We start from the raw sequence: 18,409 nt of genomic DNA on the forward strand, positions 1-18,409 counted from the left end.
TAGATTTATAAGTTTTGGCTTTTGCAATGTTGCTCTTGGTGCCATTTTTATTTTTTATTTATTTCGTCAAAGAATGAAGCCCACAAGTAAAACTAAATACTGCATTTTTTATGTGTATAAGACTATATTCCCCCCCCCCCAAATTTTTTAAAGTTTAAAATTGGGGGTTGTCTTATGCACGGAATGTTGCAATTATTTATTTCTTATTTTGGGGCTCAAAAAACAGGGGTCGTCTTATACATGGGGGCGTCTTATACACAAAAAATATGGTAATATTAAAACTGCTGTTTGTCCCTTTATAAATACTGCACCAGACATTAAGATAACAGGCCTGCTTTGAGAGCACACATGCCCCATTGTTCCCTTGGAAAGATTAAAAAGAACTCCGTAATTTTCATATTCAGCAGACAAACCTGATCGTCGTAGCGGTAGGTGAGGAACTGTTCTCCTGTGGTGTCTTCCAAGAAGCTTCCTTGTGGTGATAATGCAAACTCAGGCAAGAAGTATGCACCTTGGGACTGTTCTGCTCTCGTCTGTAAAAGATTAGATGAGATCGTATTACGGCTGCTGAAAAAGGAAAGCCCAACACATACAGAAGCATCTGAAAGACCTGCTATGGCGTGTGACCAAGGCGGAGGCTCTGCAGCAGGGGCAGCTGCCCACTGGGGCTGATGGGGTGAAGAACAAGGCAGGGCAGCTTACAATAGGTGAAGCTGGGGAAAGGTGGGGCCAGAGGTCGTGGTAGACTAAAGGTAAAGGGACCCCTGACCATTAGGTCCAGTCGTGGCCAACTCTGGGGTTGTGGCGCTCATCTCGCTTTACTGGCCGAGGGAGCTGGTGTACAGCTTCTGGGTCATGTGGCCAGCATGACTAAGCCGCTTCTGGCAAACCAGAGCAGCGCACGGAAACGCCGTTTACCTTCCAGTTTACCTATTTATCTACTTGCACTTTGGCGTGCTTTTGAACTGCCAGGTTGGCAGAAGCAGGGACCGAGCAACAGGAGTTCACCCCGTCGTGAGGATTCGAACCGCCGACCTTCTGATCGGCAACTCCTAGGCTCTGTGGTTTAACCCACAGCGCCACCCGCGTCCCTCGCGGTAGACTAGAGCACACTTAATTCAGAGAGACACACTTGGCACGCAGAGAAAAGCATACATGGGGCATAAGTGGTGGTGGAGAGAGAAAGAGCAAGGCTAGATGCTGGGAGGAGGAAGAGAGAGGTGACGGGAGAGAAATAGCAAGGAGGGAGGAGGAAATGGTCAAAGATTTAGTTGTGGCGCAATGGGTCAGTGCGCCTGGTGGTGGTTCGAAGGTTGGTGGTTCGAGCCCACCCAGGGAAGACTGTGTGCAGGATTCCTGCATTGCAGGGGGTTGCACCAGATGACCCCTGGGGTTCCTTCCAACTCTACAATTCTATTATTGGGATTGGAAAAAGCCACGCTAAGGGCTGGGACAGAGCAAAAACAGAGAGCATGAAGGGCGGAAAGGGGAAGAGCAAGGGAGGTAAAGAATTTTCTGCGTTCTACTGTGATTAAAGGAACCCTTTTCTTCCCATGCGATCAGGATAAATGCTCAACAAATAGGTCTTCTGGAAAATCCCAGGTCTGCAACTTGGCACAGTGGTCCCGGGGTGAAAAATAGGACTTGTATTCTCCTATTACAAAGCCTGTGGGAATACTTGAATAAATCCTAATATTAGCCCTTACATGAATGCTTCCTGAGAGAAGTGTTGGCTTCCAAGCTTGCAACACTAGGGTAAGTAAGTACTGTACAATACTGTCAATAAAAGTATAAATATATGAAGGAAATGATTTAGGAACAAATGATGCAATTTTTAATGATTTGCATAATGCTGCTGTTACGCTATGCAGGCACAGTCCTGATCAAGACCACAGCATGGGTGAGGGGAGGAAGAAATGTAAACATTTGTCCTCAACATGGTTCTGATCCAGATTAAACCCTCCCTCACACTGCGGTCTTATTCCAGATTTCACCCCACCCGCACCAGCTGCAATAAATCTACCACACGTCACAGCAAATAACTGTATAGCATTGTAACCCAATATGAGATTGAGACAATTAATAAATTGCTTGCATCCTCTCTATCATTAACCCACATTTAAAATGTTCAAGACATTATAGACTATTACAGATTTATTACAAACTATGCTAGTGCTTTAAAGCAGAGAAGCAGAACACTATAAATGATAAAAGAATGTCACTGACATCAAGTTGAGAAAAGTTATCCATCGCTGGGCAAAACAGCAGCCTATGGATGCAAACAACCCTGATCCCATTGAAGCCAATATGGCAGAACTCCCGTTTGTTTTAATAGCTCTGGATTGCACTCAGTTACAGCAATCTGAACTCAGGCCAGAAGTATGGAAAATTTCAACCCAAGAGGTTAACTGTTAGAATGGAAAGAGTTTTGCAATCTTTACTGGCCTGGATATTAAGCACCCAATAAAATAGGGGAAGAGAGAGCAAAAATTAAATTTTATAGCAGCAGCAGCCTACTAAACACTACTGAGGGTGAAATATCGTTTGGAACAAGTGCAAAAGCATAGCATTCAACAAACATTTGCAAAGAGCAGCCTTTCTAACCTGTTATCCTCCAGATGTCGTTGGACTAAAGCTCCCATCAGCCTTCGCCAGCAAGGGGTGATGGGAGTTGTAGTCCAACAATATCCAGAGGATACCAAGGCAGGAACACTTATTTTATCCCTTTCTTTCTTTCTGATTCGTAGTACAGTGGTACCTTGGTTTAGGAACAGCTTAGTTTATGAACAACTTGGATTAAGAACACTGCAAACCCGGAAGTAGGTATTTCAGTTTGTGAACTTTGCCTTGGAATAGGAACATGTTTTGCTTCCTGTTGAGTGTGTTCCATTTGTAAATAGAGTTCCCCGCTGCTATGGGAAAGCATGCCTTGGTTTAAGAACGCTTGGTTTAAGAACAGACTTCCAGAATGGATTAAGTTTGTAAACCAAGGTACCACTGTATATTTTTCTCTTTGCAGAATTTTCAGGATTCTTTACAAGGGTTTGAAATTGTGATGGATGCTGTCCTTCACATATCCTTGTCAGTAGGCAATAACCATTTATTATATTTTTCATCTGATGGCACAGCACCAATTAGACAGCAGTCAATTCAACACAGAGATGGCAAACTAAGATACTTCTAGGTCCATAAAACAAAACAAAACAAAACAATTATATGACATGCCAATGCTGCTACTTTAGAACTCATGTATCTGAAGATGTTTCAGCCAGTCTACGGTACTTCTAAGGCAGATGGAACATACTGCTTAAGTTTACTCATTTCTGCACCATGCTTCAATATAGGCTGAAACAGATGACAGAACTACTGAATTGTGTTCTTAGTACAAACTTCCACAGAGCACCTGATAGTATGAGAAAACAGAAAAAAGATGGGCATTGATACAGACACTGGGAATTAGGGAATAGAGAAGGTTAGAAGGAAAGAAGACAAATAGCAGTGTTGAAAGACAAAACCGCAATGAAGCAACCAGTAGAGTTCCTTGAGGAGCAATCCTGGGGCCCTTCTTATACTTTGGTAGCGACCTAAGGAGTGGAAACAGGGATCTACACATAAAATTTACTAATGTGGAATCACAATGGAGTCATATACTGCCAGATCCAACTGTGAAGGATGGGCTGCAATAAAGAGAAACAAATTGAAGTGGAAATAAGGAGGTCACACTCTAGGGGTAGAACAGAATTTAGGTTTTTGGACAAGTGAGCTAGGGAGGCTTGCAGAATCAGATGCAGAGTGACTGGGCCCACAAGTCGTCGTCCCCCCACCCCACACCACAACTAATCGACTGCAGTTCCCAAACTTTTTTGTACCACCGCCCCTGGGGTTACATAAACTCCTCCCCGGTGCCCCCTACCCTATAAATAGCATTATTCAGAATGGTGGTTTGCACAAACCACTAAGGAAGAAAATAACGCAATAAAAATTCAAGAGAGTGCACATTTATTCAGAACACATTTTAAACAATTAATCAATTCGACAAAATTGATGAACTTGATCCACTGATACTAGCTTTTCAAGTTGTTTACACTTCCAGCAGCCCCCCCATGTGCACCCCTTGCTTCTTTGCATCCCCCCCCCCTAGGTAATCCCACCTAGGGGAGCTACCACCCACTTTAGGAACCACTGATCTATATACAGGCATTCCCCCACTTAGGCAGAGGTCACGTTCTGGGCATCTGCACATGTAAGTGAAATTTCGTAAAGTGGGGAGCACGCCACTTGAACAAGGAAGGTGCAGGATGAGGAGGGAGAGGGAGGGAGAGAGGGAGGGAGGGAGAGAGAGAGAGAGACTCAAGTCCACTGCTATAGCTGCTGCCCCAAGCCTTCCCTCCAGTCTCTCCTGGGCAGCAGCCCCAAGCGACTTCCGGGCAGCAGTTGTTCACTTCTTTGAGTTCCTCCTCCCATCTCTGTTTTGTCCCAGCAGCTCTTGTTGCCCTCAGCCTCCCCAATCGGCTCAGCTCCTCACACTCTCTCCCCACAACCCCTCTTCTCTTCCGCGCCCCAACCCCATGTTGTTAGGAGATGGATTTGCGCCTCTTCCACTGGCCTGGGACGGTGCAGCTAGTGGCGCACTGGGTCGCCTATCCTCCAGGGTGCCAGGAGCTGCTTTAGGACCCAGCGGCACAGCAGACAGATGCCGATCCCATATGTTCCGGTCCCTTCCCCCTGCCTATCTCTATCGACATAAGACAATATCACTTAGGAAACTATCTTCAAAACAAACAATAAATGTCCATAAAAATGGCAAAAGTAGTTTCTTTCCAAAATAGGTTTTATCATACTTATATATCAGTGGCTCAGTGCTAATTTCTTCCCTTTCCAAATTCAATTTTATCTTGAACAATTGCAAATGCAATAATAAAGAGTCCACCTGTGATATACCAGTGGTTCAGTGCTCGGACGTCGTTATGGTAATCAGACGTTTCGTCACCAAAGGGTGTAGTCATCGAGCTTTGCAGTAAATAATATACAAGAGAAGACAGTATGTAAGCAACAGTGCCAGGAGTGGGGATCTGAGCCACAGATAGGAGCAGCCAATCAATATTTATTTCCCTGTGCCACATGTATATGTGCTCGTGCATTGGGGGGAGGGGGAGTGCCTGTACAGTGGTACCTTGGGTTAAGAACTTAATTCATTCTGGAGGTCCGTTCTTAACCTGAAACTGTTCTTAACCTGAGGTACCACTTTAGCTAATGGGGCCTTCCCACTGCTGCCGCGCCGCTGCCACGCGATTTCTGTTCTCATCCTGAAGCAAAGTTCTTAACCTGAGGTACTATTTCTGGGTTAGCGGAGTCTGTAACCTGAAGCATCTGTAACCTGAGGTACCACTGTACTGGGAAAATGTCTGACCTCAGCTGCTTCCTTATAACATAGACCCACTGCATGCTTTTAATAATAAAAAATAAGTCTACCAAGTTGGTACCTGCAAAGCCTTGCCCACTCCCCACAAAGGTTTTGTGGGTACACTGCAGAGCAGTATAAAAACAGCAAGACTTTGGGAAAGGGAGCTGGAGGTGGGATCCAAAAGTAGCAGAATTATTACTTCGGCTGTTCTGTGTTCAGCACTTACTAAGCCCATCCCCAGGCCAGGGGAGGACATTTTGAACCCAGCGGCTTGTGGGAGATCCAAGGCTCGAAGCCTTGCTCAGCAGTGATGAAGCCAGTAGGGCTCAACCCTTAAGTGGCTCCGCTTACTCCACCCACAGCGTTCTGCTTGGCTGCACTACTCACCAACCCCGAATGACCCAGGAGCTTTATATAAGGCCTCAGCTGCAGGCATGAGGCTGCCTGTTCATTGCAGCAGCAATTCTCCGCTTGAGTAAATGCTGGATATCTGCCTTGTTTATTGCCTTGAGATCCTGGCTCTATTCCTCATGCCTCATTCTTGCTATTTCCCCTTAGGTCTCACTCCCATCCAAGTCACTCCTACTTCAGGGTTTGACTACAATTATGAGCCCGGCTCCTAGGCTTCTCGTATAAGCAGAGTGTGGGCGTACACTGCCTACAGGGATTTTGGTGGCCAAGACTCTCCCCAAAGAAGCAAAGGCCTTTATAAAACTGGTCCAGCTATCTTGACTTTCATATATATATATATATATATATATATATATATATATATATATATATATATATATATATATATTTGCACTTCCTCATATCAATGTGATTGGTGGAAAAGACCCTGATTGTGAGAGTCCGTGATAACTCCAGCACGTGCAAGTTGCAAGCAGGAGTCCGCAACCCTGTCCTAATTAATTCTCAAATCCAGTATCACATCTAATGTAAGCAGCACCGTCGGTTCAGCCAATAACCCCCCTCTGGGAATAAACGAGTATCAACAGACAAGCTTTAATTAAAATAACTTCAGTGGCTGCATTTCCAGAGAAGTCCAAGTGCAACCCCTTTCCAGCAGGGCAAGGGCACACTGCTAATAGACTCTGTTATAATTAGCTGAAAGAGAATTCCTTTTTGCATTTTCTTTCAAAATCACCCTCCCCCCCCAAAAAAAATTGTATTTCTTTTACAAAGATTGTAATTCAGCAACCATCAGGTTAAAAAATATCCATGGAATATCCTTGCTGGTCAAGGCTTTCCAAACCACTGAAAGATGGTTGCAAACCACTGAAACACTATTGTCCAGCAGTCATAGGAAGGTGGTATAATAGGTATGTTTGCTGTTTAGATGGCAAGATAGATAATCTACTATCGTCTTTTCTGGCATTGTGCTTAGCATAGTGGGCAGTTTTAATTGAACATCAGGCTTAATTATATTAAGTTTAATCTTTCCATTACTATTAGCAGCTTTATTACTACTTATGTTAGGTAGTTTGCATGCATAGTAATGTACAAAAGAAGCTGTAAAAAGTTAAAAATAAAAATTGATAATTGCAATGGATTAGCTAATGGTGCAGTCTAGTAGAGTTTTATTTATTTTTTCCCCATTTTTTATTATTAAAGATTTTCTTGATTTACAGAAGTATGTGTAATGTAAAATCACCCTTTTTAGCAAAGGCAACAGCACTGAATGGGAAGAGACTTTTCCCCTGTGGCATGAGAGTTAATTACCGTATTTTTTGCACCATAACACTCACTTTTTTCCTCCTAGAAAGTAAGGGGAAATGTCTGTGCGTGTTATGGAGCGAATGCCTGCGGGTGGCGGGGGGGATCTGCTGCAGTCATGAGCAGAGGATCCATGGTTCCCCTTCCTTCCCTCCTCCGTGGTTACAAAGCATGGATCCACATGGATCCTCAGGATTTTTGCATTGGGCTACTCCAAACTTACTGTCAGATCACATGTCTGTGGCCACAGCATGAACCACAAAAATCATATATCCACTATTTCGTTTAGAATATTTTTTTTCTTGTTTTCCTCCTCTAAAAACTACGTGCGTGTTATGGTCTGGTGCGTGTTATAGAGCGAAAAATACGGTAACTCCTTGCAAGGTGTCCCAAAATCTTTCCACCGGTTTCTTTCCGTTATTAAATGTCAATCATGTATCAGATTGGACCTTCGTGAAAAATGCCTTATCACATTCAGGGCGAGGCAGAAAAATAAGCTTTTTCCTATAACAGGGTCACAAACCCTTATCCGTGTTGTTCAGTCTTCTTCCCAGTTCAACTTTTGGGGACAATTTGAAGAGGCTGATTCACACCATGTTTTCTCATGGCATGCCACCCGTGTTACAGATGGCACGAATGGGCATCTTTCTTTTCTTTTTGCTTCAGCAAAAATAAAGATGGGGGGGGGGAGAGAATTGTACCAATCAACAGCAACAACCCCCACAACAAAAACCCCAGCCCAAGAGTCAGTTCCGCAGCCTCAAGCTTTTGTAGCTGGAGTCAGTCAGGGTGGGAAAAGGTCTGCAAGGCAGAGAGCAGGTCTTCCAGGTATGTTTGAACTCTGCTAATGGCTCTTCCTTGCCTGGGTGGAAGATAGAGTCCTCCAAGAAAATTAACATTCATTGCTTCACACTCACTTTTGTCTCAGAGCCTGCCGACCACTACTGTGTCCGGACTCCCAGCTCCCCAAAACAGCAGGCAGAAGTTCCTTTCCATAGTTTTTTGTTAGGCTACTGGATGCATAAGCCCCTAAGGTACCGTATTTTCCTGTGTATAAGACATCCCCATGTATAAGACGCCCCCTATTTTGGGAGGAGGGACGCGGGTGGTGCTGTGGGTTAAACCACTGAGCCTAGGTCCTGCCGATCAGAAGGTCGGCGGTTTGAATCCCCGCGACGGGGTGAGCTCCCATTGGTCGGTCCCTGCTCCTGCCAACCTAGCAGTTCGAAAGCACGTCAAAGTGCAAGTAGATAAATAGGTACCACTCTGGCGGGAAGGTAAATGGCGTTTCCGTGCGCTGCTCTGGTTCGCCAGAAGCGGCTTAGTTGTGCTGGCCACATGACCTGGAAGCTGTACGCTGGCTCCCTCGGCCAATAAAGCGAGATGAGCGCCGCAACCCCAGAGTCAGCCACGACTGGACCTAATAGTCAGGGGTCCCTTTACCTTAACCTATTTTGGGGGGGCTACAAATTAAGAAAGCACCCCTCAGCACTACCCATGTATAAGACGAGCCCCAAATGAAAACCTTGTTTTTTTGTTTGTTAAAAAACCTAGTCTTATACACGGGAAAATACGGTACTTTAGGCAATCCTCCACATTGCTGATCCCCTATTCATTACTACACAATGCAGACTTCCTAGCTAGCTCAGAGCCATAGAAGTTGACCCAACCCTTAGCTCTCTCCTTCTCTGACTTAAGTAGAGAATAGGCTGAATGATGGAGGGGGGACGGGGACATTTCTGCAGGTGCTTTGCTTCACCAGCACAGGCTCCCTGGACCTGGGAGATGGAATGGGCATCTCCTGCTCTTGCAAAGAGAGTAGCCTCACCCGAGGTGGAGTACCAGAACCCCTGGCCAGCCTCCAGCTGCACCGGGGCATGTTTGCTCATGAGGGGTTTCTACGGAACAGGAGGATCCAGCAGGAACTGAGGAGGCAGTGGAAAACAGATTGGAGAAACTTCCCTTCCAGGATTCACGTCCTCACCTTGGATCTCTGCTGGCTGATTCCCTCATTTCTTGTGGATCCCCTACAGGGTGGATTTGATTTAAATCAAATCGATTTAAATCACTAGTCAGTAAGACTTGATTTAATTTTTCTTTCTTTTTTTACAGAAAGACTCATTCTTGCTGGTATAGTCTTAATATTTACAACCAGAGGAAGGTTTCATTTTTGGAATAATAAATTTTCAGAGTAGTTTTTACAGTTCTGTCAAAAACTACCGATTTGGTTATACTATTAGAAATACATAGACAGATTATGAAATTATTGTGAGGTTTAATAAGCTAACTGTTTATATTTGGACAGCTTTTCTGCTGTACTTTATTGGAAGGAGAAAAATAATCATTTCCTTAATAACAATTTAAACAACTTATTTAACTAAAGCAGTAACATTATAGCAGATGTATCCGTGTTTGTTAACTGATGTGGTTAAACTTTTAAAAAAACAAAAACAAAACTCAGACTGAGTTTTAGCACACATGAAAAACTTAAAACAAATCCTTATTGCCTGATGAATAGCCTTTGGACTATAATGTAACTTAAACAGAAAACTATCCTTAGAAAGATTTTTCCTCCAAAAGCATTTTATTTTAAAAATCTGATTATTATTATTTTTTAAATCCAATTTAAATTTTAAAAAACTGATTTGTTTTATTAATATTTTTTTTAAAAAATGATTTTTATCCACCCTAGTCCCCCACAACCTGCTAGAGCTCTCCCCAGGATCATACTCAACCAGCCCCCAACACGCTGGCATCTGGCCCCCAGAGTGCTGCCTTAAAGGAAATGTGGCCCTTGGACTACAAATGTTTCCTCAGTCCTAATGTATATAGGCATTTTTTCTTGATGTAGTTCACATAAAATCACCTCAGTCATTCTCTCACCATAGCATAGCAAGGTTGCCCAGGGTATAAGGAGCATGTCTAGACAGTGGCATAGCGTGGGGGGTGCAGGGGGGGCCGGCCGCACCGGGCGCAACATCTGGGGGTTAGGGTTAGGGGGCGCAAATCCACGGGTTAGGAGGTGCAAATCCACGGGTTAGGGGGTGGAAATTACTTGCCTTGCCCCGGGTGCTGACAACCCACGCTACGCCACTGTGTCTAGAGCCACTGACACCATTCATGGCGAGGGTGAAATTTGAAACCGGCATTTTATATCCTTACCCTCCAAACCACTCCCCTAAAAATATTATTTATTTCTGAAATTAAAATTAAAACATACATGATTTGATCTCAATGCAAGGTACATCTATAAAGCTGTTCCACTATTTAAAAAACACAAATTCACCATCTTAATTATCACCTCCATCAAAAAGTAAAAATGAACAGTTTACCTATTAGGCTATTATTGTAATTTCAAGCTGCCTAATTACACTGACATCTACAGGTAAACTTCCAGCTGTTGCCATAATTCTGGCATTAAAGGTTACTTCCAAGGTTCACCCATGTTTCATAACATGCCTTCAACCAGCTTCTCTGGATGACTGGATCGTAATTGTTTCATATTTATATATAAATAACCAGAGGATGTCTTTTAATCTGTGATATAAGAGCCAAAACAATGCTTTAGAATTCAACCCTTTTATTCATTTTTTTAAAAAAGGTTAATGCACCAGGAAACCAACTTGAAGAAGTTACTGGAGCAGAACTCACGGAACACTTGATTTATTTTATTTTGAGTAATTGTCACTGAACTTGTAGGCTTCCACTCATGCAAAACATCCGAGCTAGGAATGTTGTAAGAGAATCAAAGAGTGTGGCTAAGACATTAGTGGCATTCGTGACTGGTGCCCACTGGAACTGGCAAGACAGAAGGCCAGGATGACAAGCAGGCGGAACCAGAGCCAACTACTGTGGTACCTCAGGTTAAGAACTTAATTCGTTCTGGAGGTCCGTTCTTAACCTGAAACTGTTCTTAACCTGAGGTACCACTTTAGCTAATGGGGCCTCCTGCTGCTGCCACACCGCCGGAGCACGATTTCTGTTCTTATCCTCAAGCAAAGTTCTTAACCTGAGGTAATATTTCTGGGTTAGCGGAGTCTGTAACCTGAAGCGTCTGTAACCTGAGGTACCACTGTATTTCTAATTTTGGGCGCTGCTCCCCCCAGCTGAATTCTGCAAGGGGTCAAGACCGAGACTAAAGGGGAGGAAGCTGGAAGGCAGTGCTACTTTCTGAACTGGCTGTAAGAAAAAAGGGAGGGAGGCGAAGGTTGGCTGCAGGAAGACTGAAGTGGGTGGGGCAATGCCTCATTTGACCTAAAGGTAAGGTAAAGGGACCCCTGACCATTAGGTCCAGTCATGGCCAACTCTGGGGTTGTGGCGCTCATCTCGCTTTATTGGCCGAGGGAGCCGGCGTACAGCTTCCGGGTCATGTGGCCAGCATGACTAAGCCGCTTCTGGCGAACCAGAGCAGCGCACGGAAATGCCGTTTACCTTCCCGTCGGAGCGGTACCTATTTATCTACTTGCACTTTGACGTGCTTTCGGACTGCTAGGTGGGCAGGAGCAGGGACCGAGCAACGGGAGCTCACCCCGTCGCAGGGATTCGAACCACCAACCTTCTGATCGGCAAGCCCTAGGATCTGTGGTTTAATCCACAGCGCCACCCGCGTCCCTTCATTTGACCTAGTGGACCGCAATTATCTGTGGAGTACTCGAGGGTTCCTCCAAGAGTGAGGTCAGTAAAAAATGAGACAAATAAATAAATGAGTGAAACTGCTGTCTGGGCACAGCCTTAATCCAACAGAAGATTTGGAAAATAAGTTGCCACATAAACTAATTAGGATATGGCAATTTTCCCAGGAAAGCTGTTTAGATCTAGCCTTAGGTTCTCAAGAGTTCCTTCTGTTTTGTCCAATTCTTACTTTGGTTTGCGGAAGTACAAGGGCACCTGACAACATGCCCAGAGTCAACCAGTTCAAGACACAAATGGATCCAGGCCATACTTGGCTCCCGCCGCCTTTGTTCTCTCCAGAAAACCACAGAGGCAGCACTGGTATGTAGCGCTTCAAGCATTCATTAGGGGGGGGGGGGAGTGGAGAGACAGACAAAAGGTGAACAGAAGACAGTGCCAAAAACAGGAAATGCTAAGACTTGCCAAACCAACAAATAAATGGGCAAGATGGTGGCACAGTTAGAAGATGGGGAGAAGTTGATTCAGCTCCTGTTTTTATGCAGATTTGCCCTTCCTAGATCATTACGCAAACTGAAACACAGCTCTCCCTTAAAACCCACACTTTCTCCCCACCTAGTGATGCAACTCTCCAAACATACAACACAAACATCAATGTGTATATTAGTGAAAACAACATACAAAAATGCAATATATGAGAGAGAAATTGCTTGTAAAAATGTTTATACTCAAGAAAATTTTGCACAAAGATACCTATTGTGCAGGAAAATGTATATGGATTTTCAAGGAAAATATGCATATATATTTTTTCAAGGGGCAGGATTCACAATTGGGTGAACCAAGCTTAAAGACTGGAAAGGAAACTGAGAAAAGCTGAAATTGAGAGACTTCTTTTAAAAAGTTAAGAATTCGGAAAGGGGTGTGAATTTCTCCTCTTAGGGTGGCAAAGCACACACAGAAAAACACAGGCACACACAGCCTTCATCAAAGGCCTCACCTTAAACCAGGCCATTACCTGGCTGTTTTCATAAATGAGCTCAGTGCGCTCTCTGTGCGCATAATGTACCCCTCAACATTACTTGTCTCGTGTTTGATCTTCTGCTATGAAGCACCATTCTGCTTGGAAAGAGAATTATTCCACAGAACCTACCACCCAGCCCTTTCTTTACCCTCCCAGTAATCCTCCCCTCCCTCCCGGATGTTTCTACTTTTCCCCAGTAACCCTCTGGCATAACACTCTCTTCCCGTCAGGACTAAACCAAACAGCCTTGATTGTTCAGATCTAGTTTACTATAGTTTTTTTTAAAAAAAAAAAAATTAGGAGGGCAACGCCTCTCTCTCCACCAAACCAGTGTTTTTGGTTTGTCTTACGGGGAGAGACTGTAGCTTAGTGGCAGAGAATAGGTTTTGCATGACCTCTTGCATAGCATTTGAACTATAATGTAACTTTAAAAAAAAATCTTTAGAAAGATTTTTGCTCCAAAGGCATTTTATTTTAAAAATCCAATTTAATTTTTTTTAAAAATCCAATTTAAATTTTTTAAAATCCTTTTTTTATTTGATTTTTTTAAAAGTCATTGGTTTTTATTGACACTGATCAGGAACAAATCAGGAGAGGGGTGGTGAGAAATGTGGAAAGTAGGTCCTGGTGGAGGAAGCATTAAGTTTCTGCAAGGGAAAAACACAAAACTACGCATCTCAGAATTACATAAGCATGAGCAATACTTTAAAGAGACAGTCACTTTCTCATTCACTTGCAAGCACAAGTTTGTCAGATTTAACATGAATTGCAAGTCCAGTCAGATACCACCAAAAGAGAGGATGCCTTGATGGATTCTTGACATTTGAAATGCCTTTGGGAGGGGTGTCTGTTAGATTGCCACAGCACGCTTCCCGCCCCAGGGGACAAATATAACCGCTGTACAGAAGTCCGTTTTCACATTTCAAGAATTCTACCACAAGGTTGTTGCAGGAAGCTGTCGTGCCTTATCACCAGCTGTTATTATGAAAGGCAGCAGGCAGGCCAGCAGATATAATGAGAATAGAAAGAATAGTAAGATTTGGAAGAGCTGGTGCTATAGAGCAGTCAAGAAAGTGAGCCAGAAGGATCCCAGGACTAATCTTTTCTTGGACATTTAGGTAGTCTTAAAACAAACCGCTATCCACTCAGTTCCCCCCCACTCCACCCCTTTACAAAACTTTTATGCATTGCTTTTTCAGCTCTTATTCACAGAGTATGTCTCTGAATACCAGCTGCTAGGGTACAACTAGGGATGGAGAAGATGTTAGGAAGTCATTCTGCAAAGAAACAGAAAAAGGTGCTTGTAGCTTTAAAGAAGTTTTCTTTAATCATTAGGAATGACAATCTAGGCTGATTGGTTACAGCTGGGGATGAAAATAAAAAGAGGAGGTTGCAGGTTGCACTTGCCTGCACGAGGAAAGAGTATCCACATGCTTTGAGTTTATACTGTGGTGGAAAGGTGTATGTAAATAGTTTTGTATATAAAGGTAAAGGACCCCTGACAGTTAAGTCCAGTCACAGATGACTCTGGGGTTGTGGCCTCATCTCGCTTTACAAGCTGAGGGAGCCGGCGTTTGTGCGAAGACAGTTTTTCCGGGTCATGTGTTCAGCATGATTAAACCAATTCTGGTGAAACCAGAGCAGCGCACAGAAACACCATTTACCTTCCCGCCAGAGTGGTACCTATTTATCTACTTGCACTTTATGGCATGCTTTCAAACTGCTAGGTTGGCAGGAGCTGGGACTGAGCAACGGGAGCTCAGCCCGTTGCGGGGATTCGAACTGCAGACCTTCTGATCGACAAGCCCTGGCTCAGTGGTTTAGACCACATTGCCACCCGCGTCCCAGTTTTGTATATAGTCGCAACTAAAATGCTTGTGAACCAGCCAGGAAATAAAGTAACTCTTGACTGAGTATTTTGCACAAGTTCCGTAGCCTCTTGTCATCTGCCGCCAGGAAGAAACTCTGCTACAAGCTGTTTAGAGCAGTTTTACAGAGGAGCCACCACACCACCAGCAAGCGCAGCCGAAGTGTGTGGGCAGCAACCTCCAAAAGGAGAAACTTTATTCAGAAATTCAATATTCAATTTGCAATGAAGGCCAAATTACCTAATTCACACTTGCCAAAATAATATGCGAACCAAAACTTAAAACAGGGAACATGAGAAACAGAGAGAAACGGAAACTGACAGCTCCACCGGTTCCTAGGTACAACAGCAGGAGGGGGTTATTTGCACTGTTGAGCTGGACAACTCAATGGGCTTGTATAATGTGGGGCTGAGAGACTTCAAAGAAGTGTGACTAGCCCAAGGTCACCCAGCAGCTGCATGTGGAGGAGCGGAGACGCGAACCCGGTTCCCCAGATTACAAGACTCTTAACCACTACACCACACTGGCTCTTGTTTGTTGTTGTTTAGTCGTTTAGTCATGTCCGACTCTTCATGACCCCATGGACCAGAGCACGCCAGGCACTCCTGTCTTCCACTGCCTCCCGCAGTTTGGTCAAACTCATGCTGGTAGCTTCGAGAACACTATCCAACCATCTCGTCCTCTGTCGTCCCCTTCTCCTTGTGCCCTCCATCTTTCCCAACATCAGGGTCTTTTCCAGGGAGTCTTCTCTTCTCATGAGGTGGCCAAAGTATTGGAGTCTCAGCTTCACGATCTGTCCTTCCAGTGAGTACTCAGGGCTGATTTCCTTCAGAATGGAGAGGTTTGATCTTCTTGCAGTCCATGGGACTCTCAAGAGTCTCCTCCAGCACCATAATGGCTCTTAGTATAAACCTAAATGGCTCAGTACCCAAATACTTAAAGGAGTGCCTCTCCCAACGAAGGCTGGAGTTCAGCAAGGAGGGTGCCTGTCTCATATCAGTTGGGAGTTCCACCAGTTTGAGCCTACGAGACTGAATACAATACATTTCATAAAAGCAGTACACATATTTTAGCATTCTGCTTACTGTTTCCCAAACCAAGATTTGTGATGAATCCCTCCTTACTCTTCCAAGTGGTACGACAAAAACAAAAGCAGATCTCCGTTGCCTTGTGGCTGCTCCACAGTGCTACAACAACCAAGCTGAAATTTGCAGCTGTGCCAGCAAAGACAACACAGCAGCCTTCAACAGCCATGTACGATCCAGATGGGTATGCTGTCTGGGAGCTGAAGGGAGATGTGAGTCAAAACATCTGGAAGGCAGCAAGTTGGCATCTTCCTTCACAGCTGAGGTCAGAGCCAGTAGCAGGCTAGCAGAGAGTCTACATCAGGCTTCCTCAACCTTGGACCTCCAGATTATTTTGGCCTACAACTCCCATGATCCCTAGCTAGCAGGACCAGTGGTCAGGGTTGATGGGAACTGTAGTCTCAAAACATCTGGAGGGCCGAGTTTGAGGAAGCTTGGTCTACATGGGTTGAGTGGTGGGGTGAACAATCCCCTCCCATTGCTGGTTCTTGCCTTCAGCCCAAGAATGCTAAATATTCATACCGCTAAATATTTAAAATGGCTCATTTTAAGAGTCTTAAGATAATGCCTGTCAGAGGTTTTTATGTTATGCCACACTGTTATGGCAGCCACTGGTGACCCCCTTGATGTATCTGAATCACTTCCAGCTGAGAGTGCTACACATCCTGTGTAACAATAATAATTAAAAGCACCACAGCATTAATAAGACTACCAAGCCAAGCAATAATTCAACTTCCCAAAAGCTGTCACTTTCTTCATCTGAAACATGGCTCCCCGAGCCATTTAAAACGGCATTCCAACAATTATTTCAGCATAATTCCATTTAGGCCTACGGGAGTAGGAATGCAACTCTCACATCATCTAATAATTAAATTATGAACAATTAAGCCACTTAAAAAACGGAGGCCCTGATGATAGTTGAATTGCATTCCTGAAATCTCTTGTACAAGCAGTTCTGCAGTCATTGGCCAGTGAGTCTTTTCCTGATTGAGTGGACTGAGGCCTTTAGAATTGAAGTCTTAATCCCACTAAAATCAATGGCTAATGGGCCAATAGATATGTCAAGTTAAGCAGCTTTCAGATTCCGAATTTCAGTTGAGGTCATTAGGGACCCCCTTCAGCCGGGCTTTTCATTTGGCAAATATGTTCAGAATGAGCCCCTCCACTTAAGATCCCCACTGGTTTATACTTTTCTTTCAATCAAAAGAGGACCATGAATAAACTCGCCACAGCCACAAACTGCATCCTTAAGCCACACTCTTAACATATGGAAGTAAAAATTCAATTGTTAACACAGTTAGAAACCCACTAGTTAAGATTTTATACCTGCAAACACAACTTCTGCTTATGGCTCACTTGGGTAACAACAATAATAATTTATTATTTGTACCCCGCCCATCTGACTGGGTTGCCCCAGCTACTTTGGGCGGCTTCCAGTATATATAAAAATGCAGTAAAACATTAAACCTTAAAAAGCTTCCCTATACAGGGCTGCCTCCAGATGTTTCCTAAATGTTATATAATTACTCATCTCCTCAACATTTGATGAAAGGGCATTCCACGGGGTGGGCGCCACTACCAAGAAGGCCCTCTGCCTGGTTCCCTGTAACCTCACTTCTCACAGTGTGGGAATTGCCAGAAGGCCCTAGTTCAGCGGTAGGCAACCTAGGGGTCGGGGGTCGGATCTGGCCCAATCACCTTCTAAATTCAGCCTGCGGACAGTCCAGGAATCAGCATGTTTTTACATCAGTAGAATGTGTCCTTTTATTTAAAATGCACCTCTGGGTTATTTGCGGGACATAGGAATTAGTTCATTTTTTTTTTTTCAAAATATAGTCCAGCCCACCACATGGTCTGAGGGATGGTGGACCAGCCACGGCTGAAAAATGATGGCAGTGGAGTCGCTCCTTCAGGTTTAGGAGTCAACAGCTACCAGAACAATAATTCCAACTATATGTCATGAACCACTAAAGTTGTTCATGCAAACTCAAAACACTCCAACTCAGGGTAGGCTACCCGCTGCATCTCTTTGTGATTTCCGGCTGTAGCTCTTCCGCCTTCCAGTTCGCCTCTGCTGAGTTACATAATTCTGGTATGAATGGCTTTGTGGGAACATTCAGACATTCCCAAAATAAAAGTCACTGCAAAATCAACTGCCTTCCCTGGAAGCTGTCCACTGTCTAGCCAATCAGGAGGAATGCCTGGGACACTGAGGCAAAGAAACACAGTGGTGTTCTCCAAGTATCTTTTATTGACAGGTGATACCACCTGAGTTTGCTATCAAAGGGATAGTGGATATTGTGGATAGTGATAAGGCTGTGCCTTGCCTAAAGTCACCCCGGCAAGATTCAAGAAATGGATCCTTGATTCGTAACTTCATCTCTTCCCCACAATTCTACAACAGCTCTGACATGTTCACTTGGATCCATCTAGAACACAGCTCTTTCGAGCATATTGATGGCATGCATCGATATGGAGAAACACCTGAGACCTGTGGAAAGTGCCTGCAAAACATACCATCTGTGGATAACCAGACAGAGCTTTAGGAGCCATAATGTAGCTCTGGTTCCCTGATGATGTGTGTACGTGGGCGCTTAAGAAAGCGAGTGTGTTGTTTACGTTGAATGCTTCCTATGAGAAACGCTGGCGCAATCTCAGTGCATCTTCAGGAAGCACAGCTGCTACA

At 44.2% G+C, this 18,409-nt stretch overlaps 1 protein-coding gene across 2 annotated transcripts in view; it reads right to left on the reverse strand.

The window, feature by feature from the left end:
- ADAMTSL3 (ADAMTS like 3) overlaps positions 1 to 18,409 on the reverse strand; it is a 281,389-nt gene that overhangs the window by 228,506 nt on the left and 34,474 nt on the right. For both annotated transcript variants that reach the window (XM_083475290.1, XM_083475291.1), the window contains exon 3: positions 414 to 533. In XM_083475290.1, coding sequence (XP_083331416.1) covers positions 414 to 533 — 120 coding nt within the window. The remainder of the gene's footprint in view (positions 1 to 413; positions 534 to 18,409) is intronic.

The sequence above is a fragment of the Podarcis liolepis genome (assembly GCF_965112155.1).
Source record: "Podarcis liolepis genome assembly, chromosome: 14".
NCBI classification, from domain to species: Eukaryota; Metazoa; Chordata; class Lepidosauria; order Squamata; family Lacertidae; genus Podarcis; species Podarcis liolepis.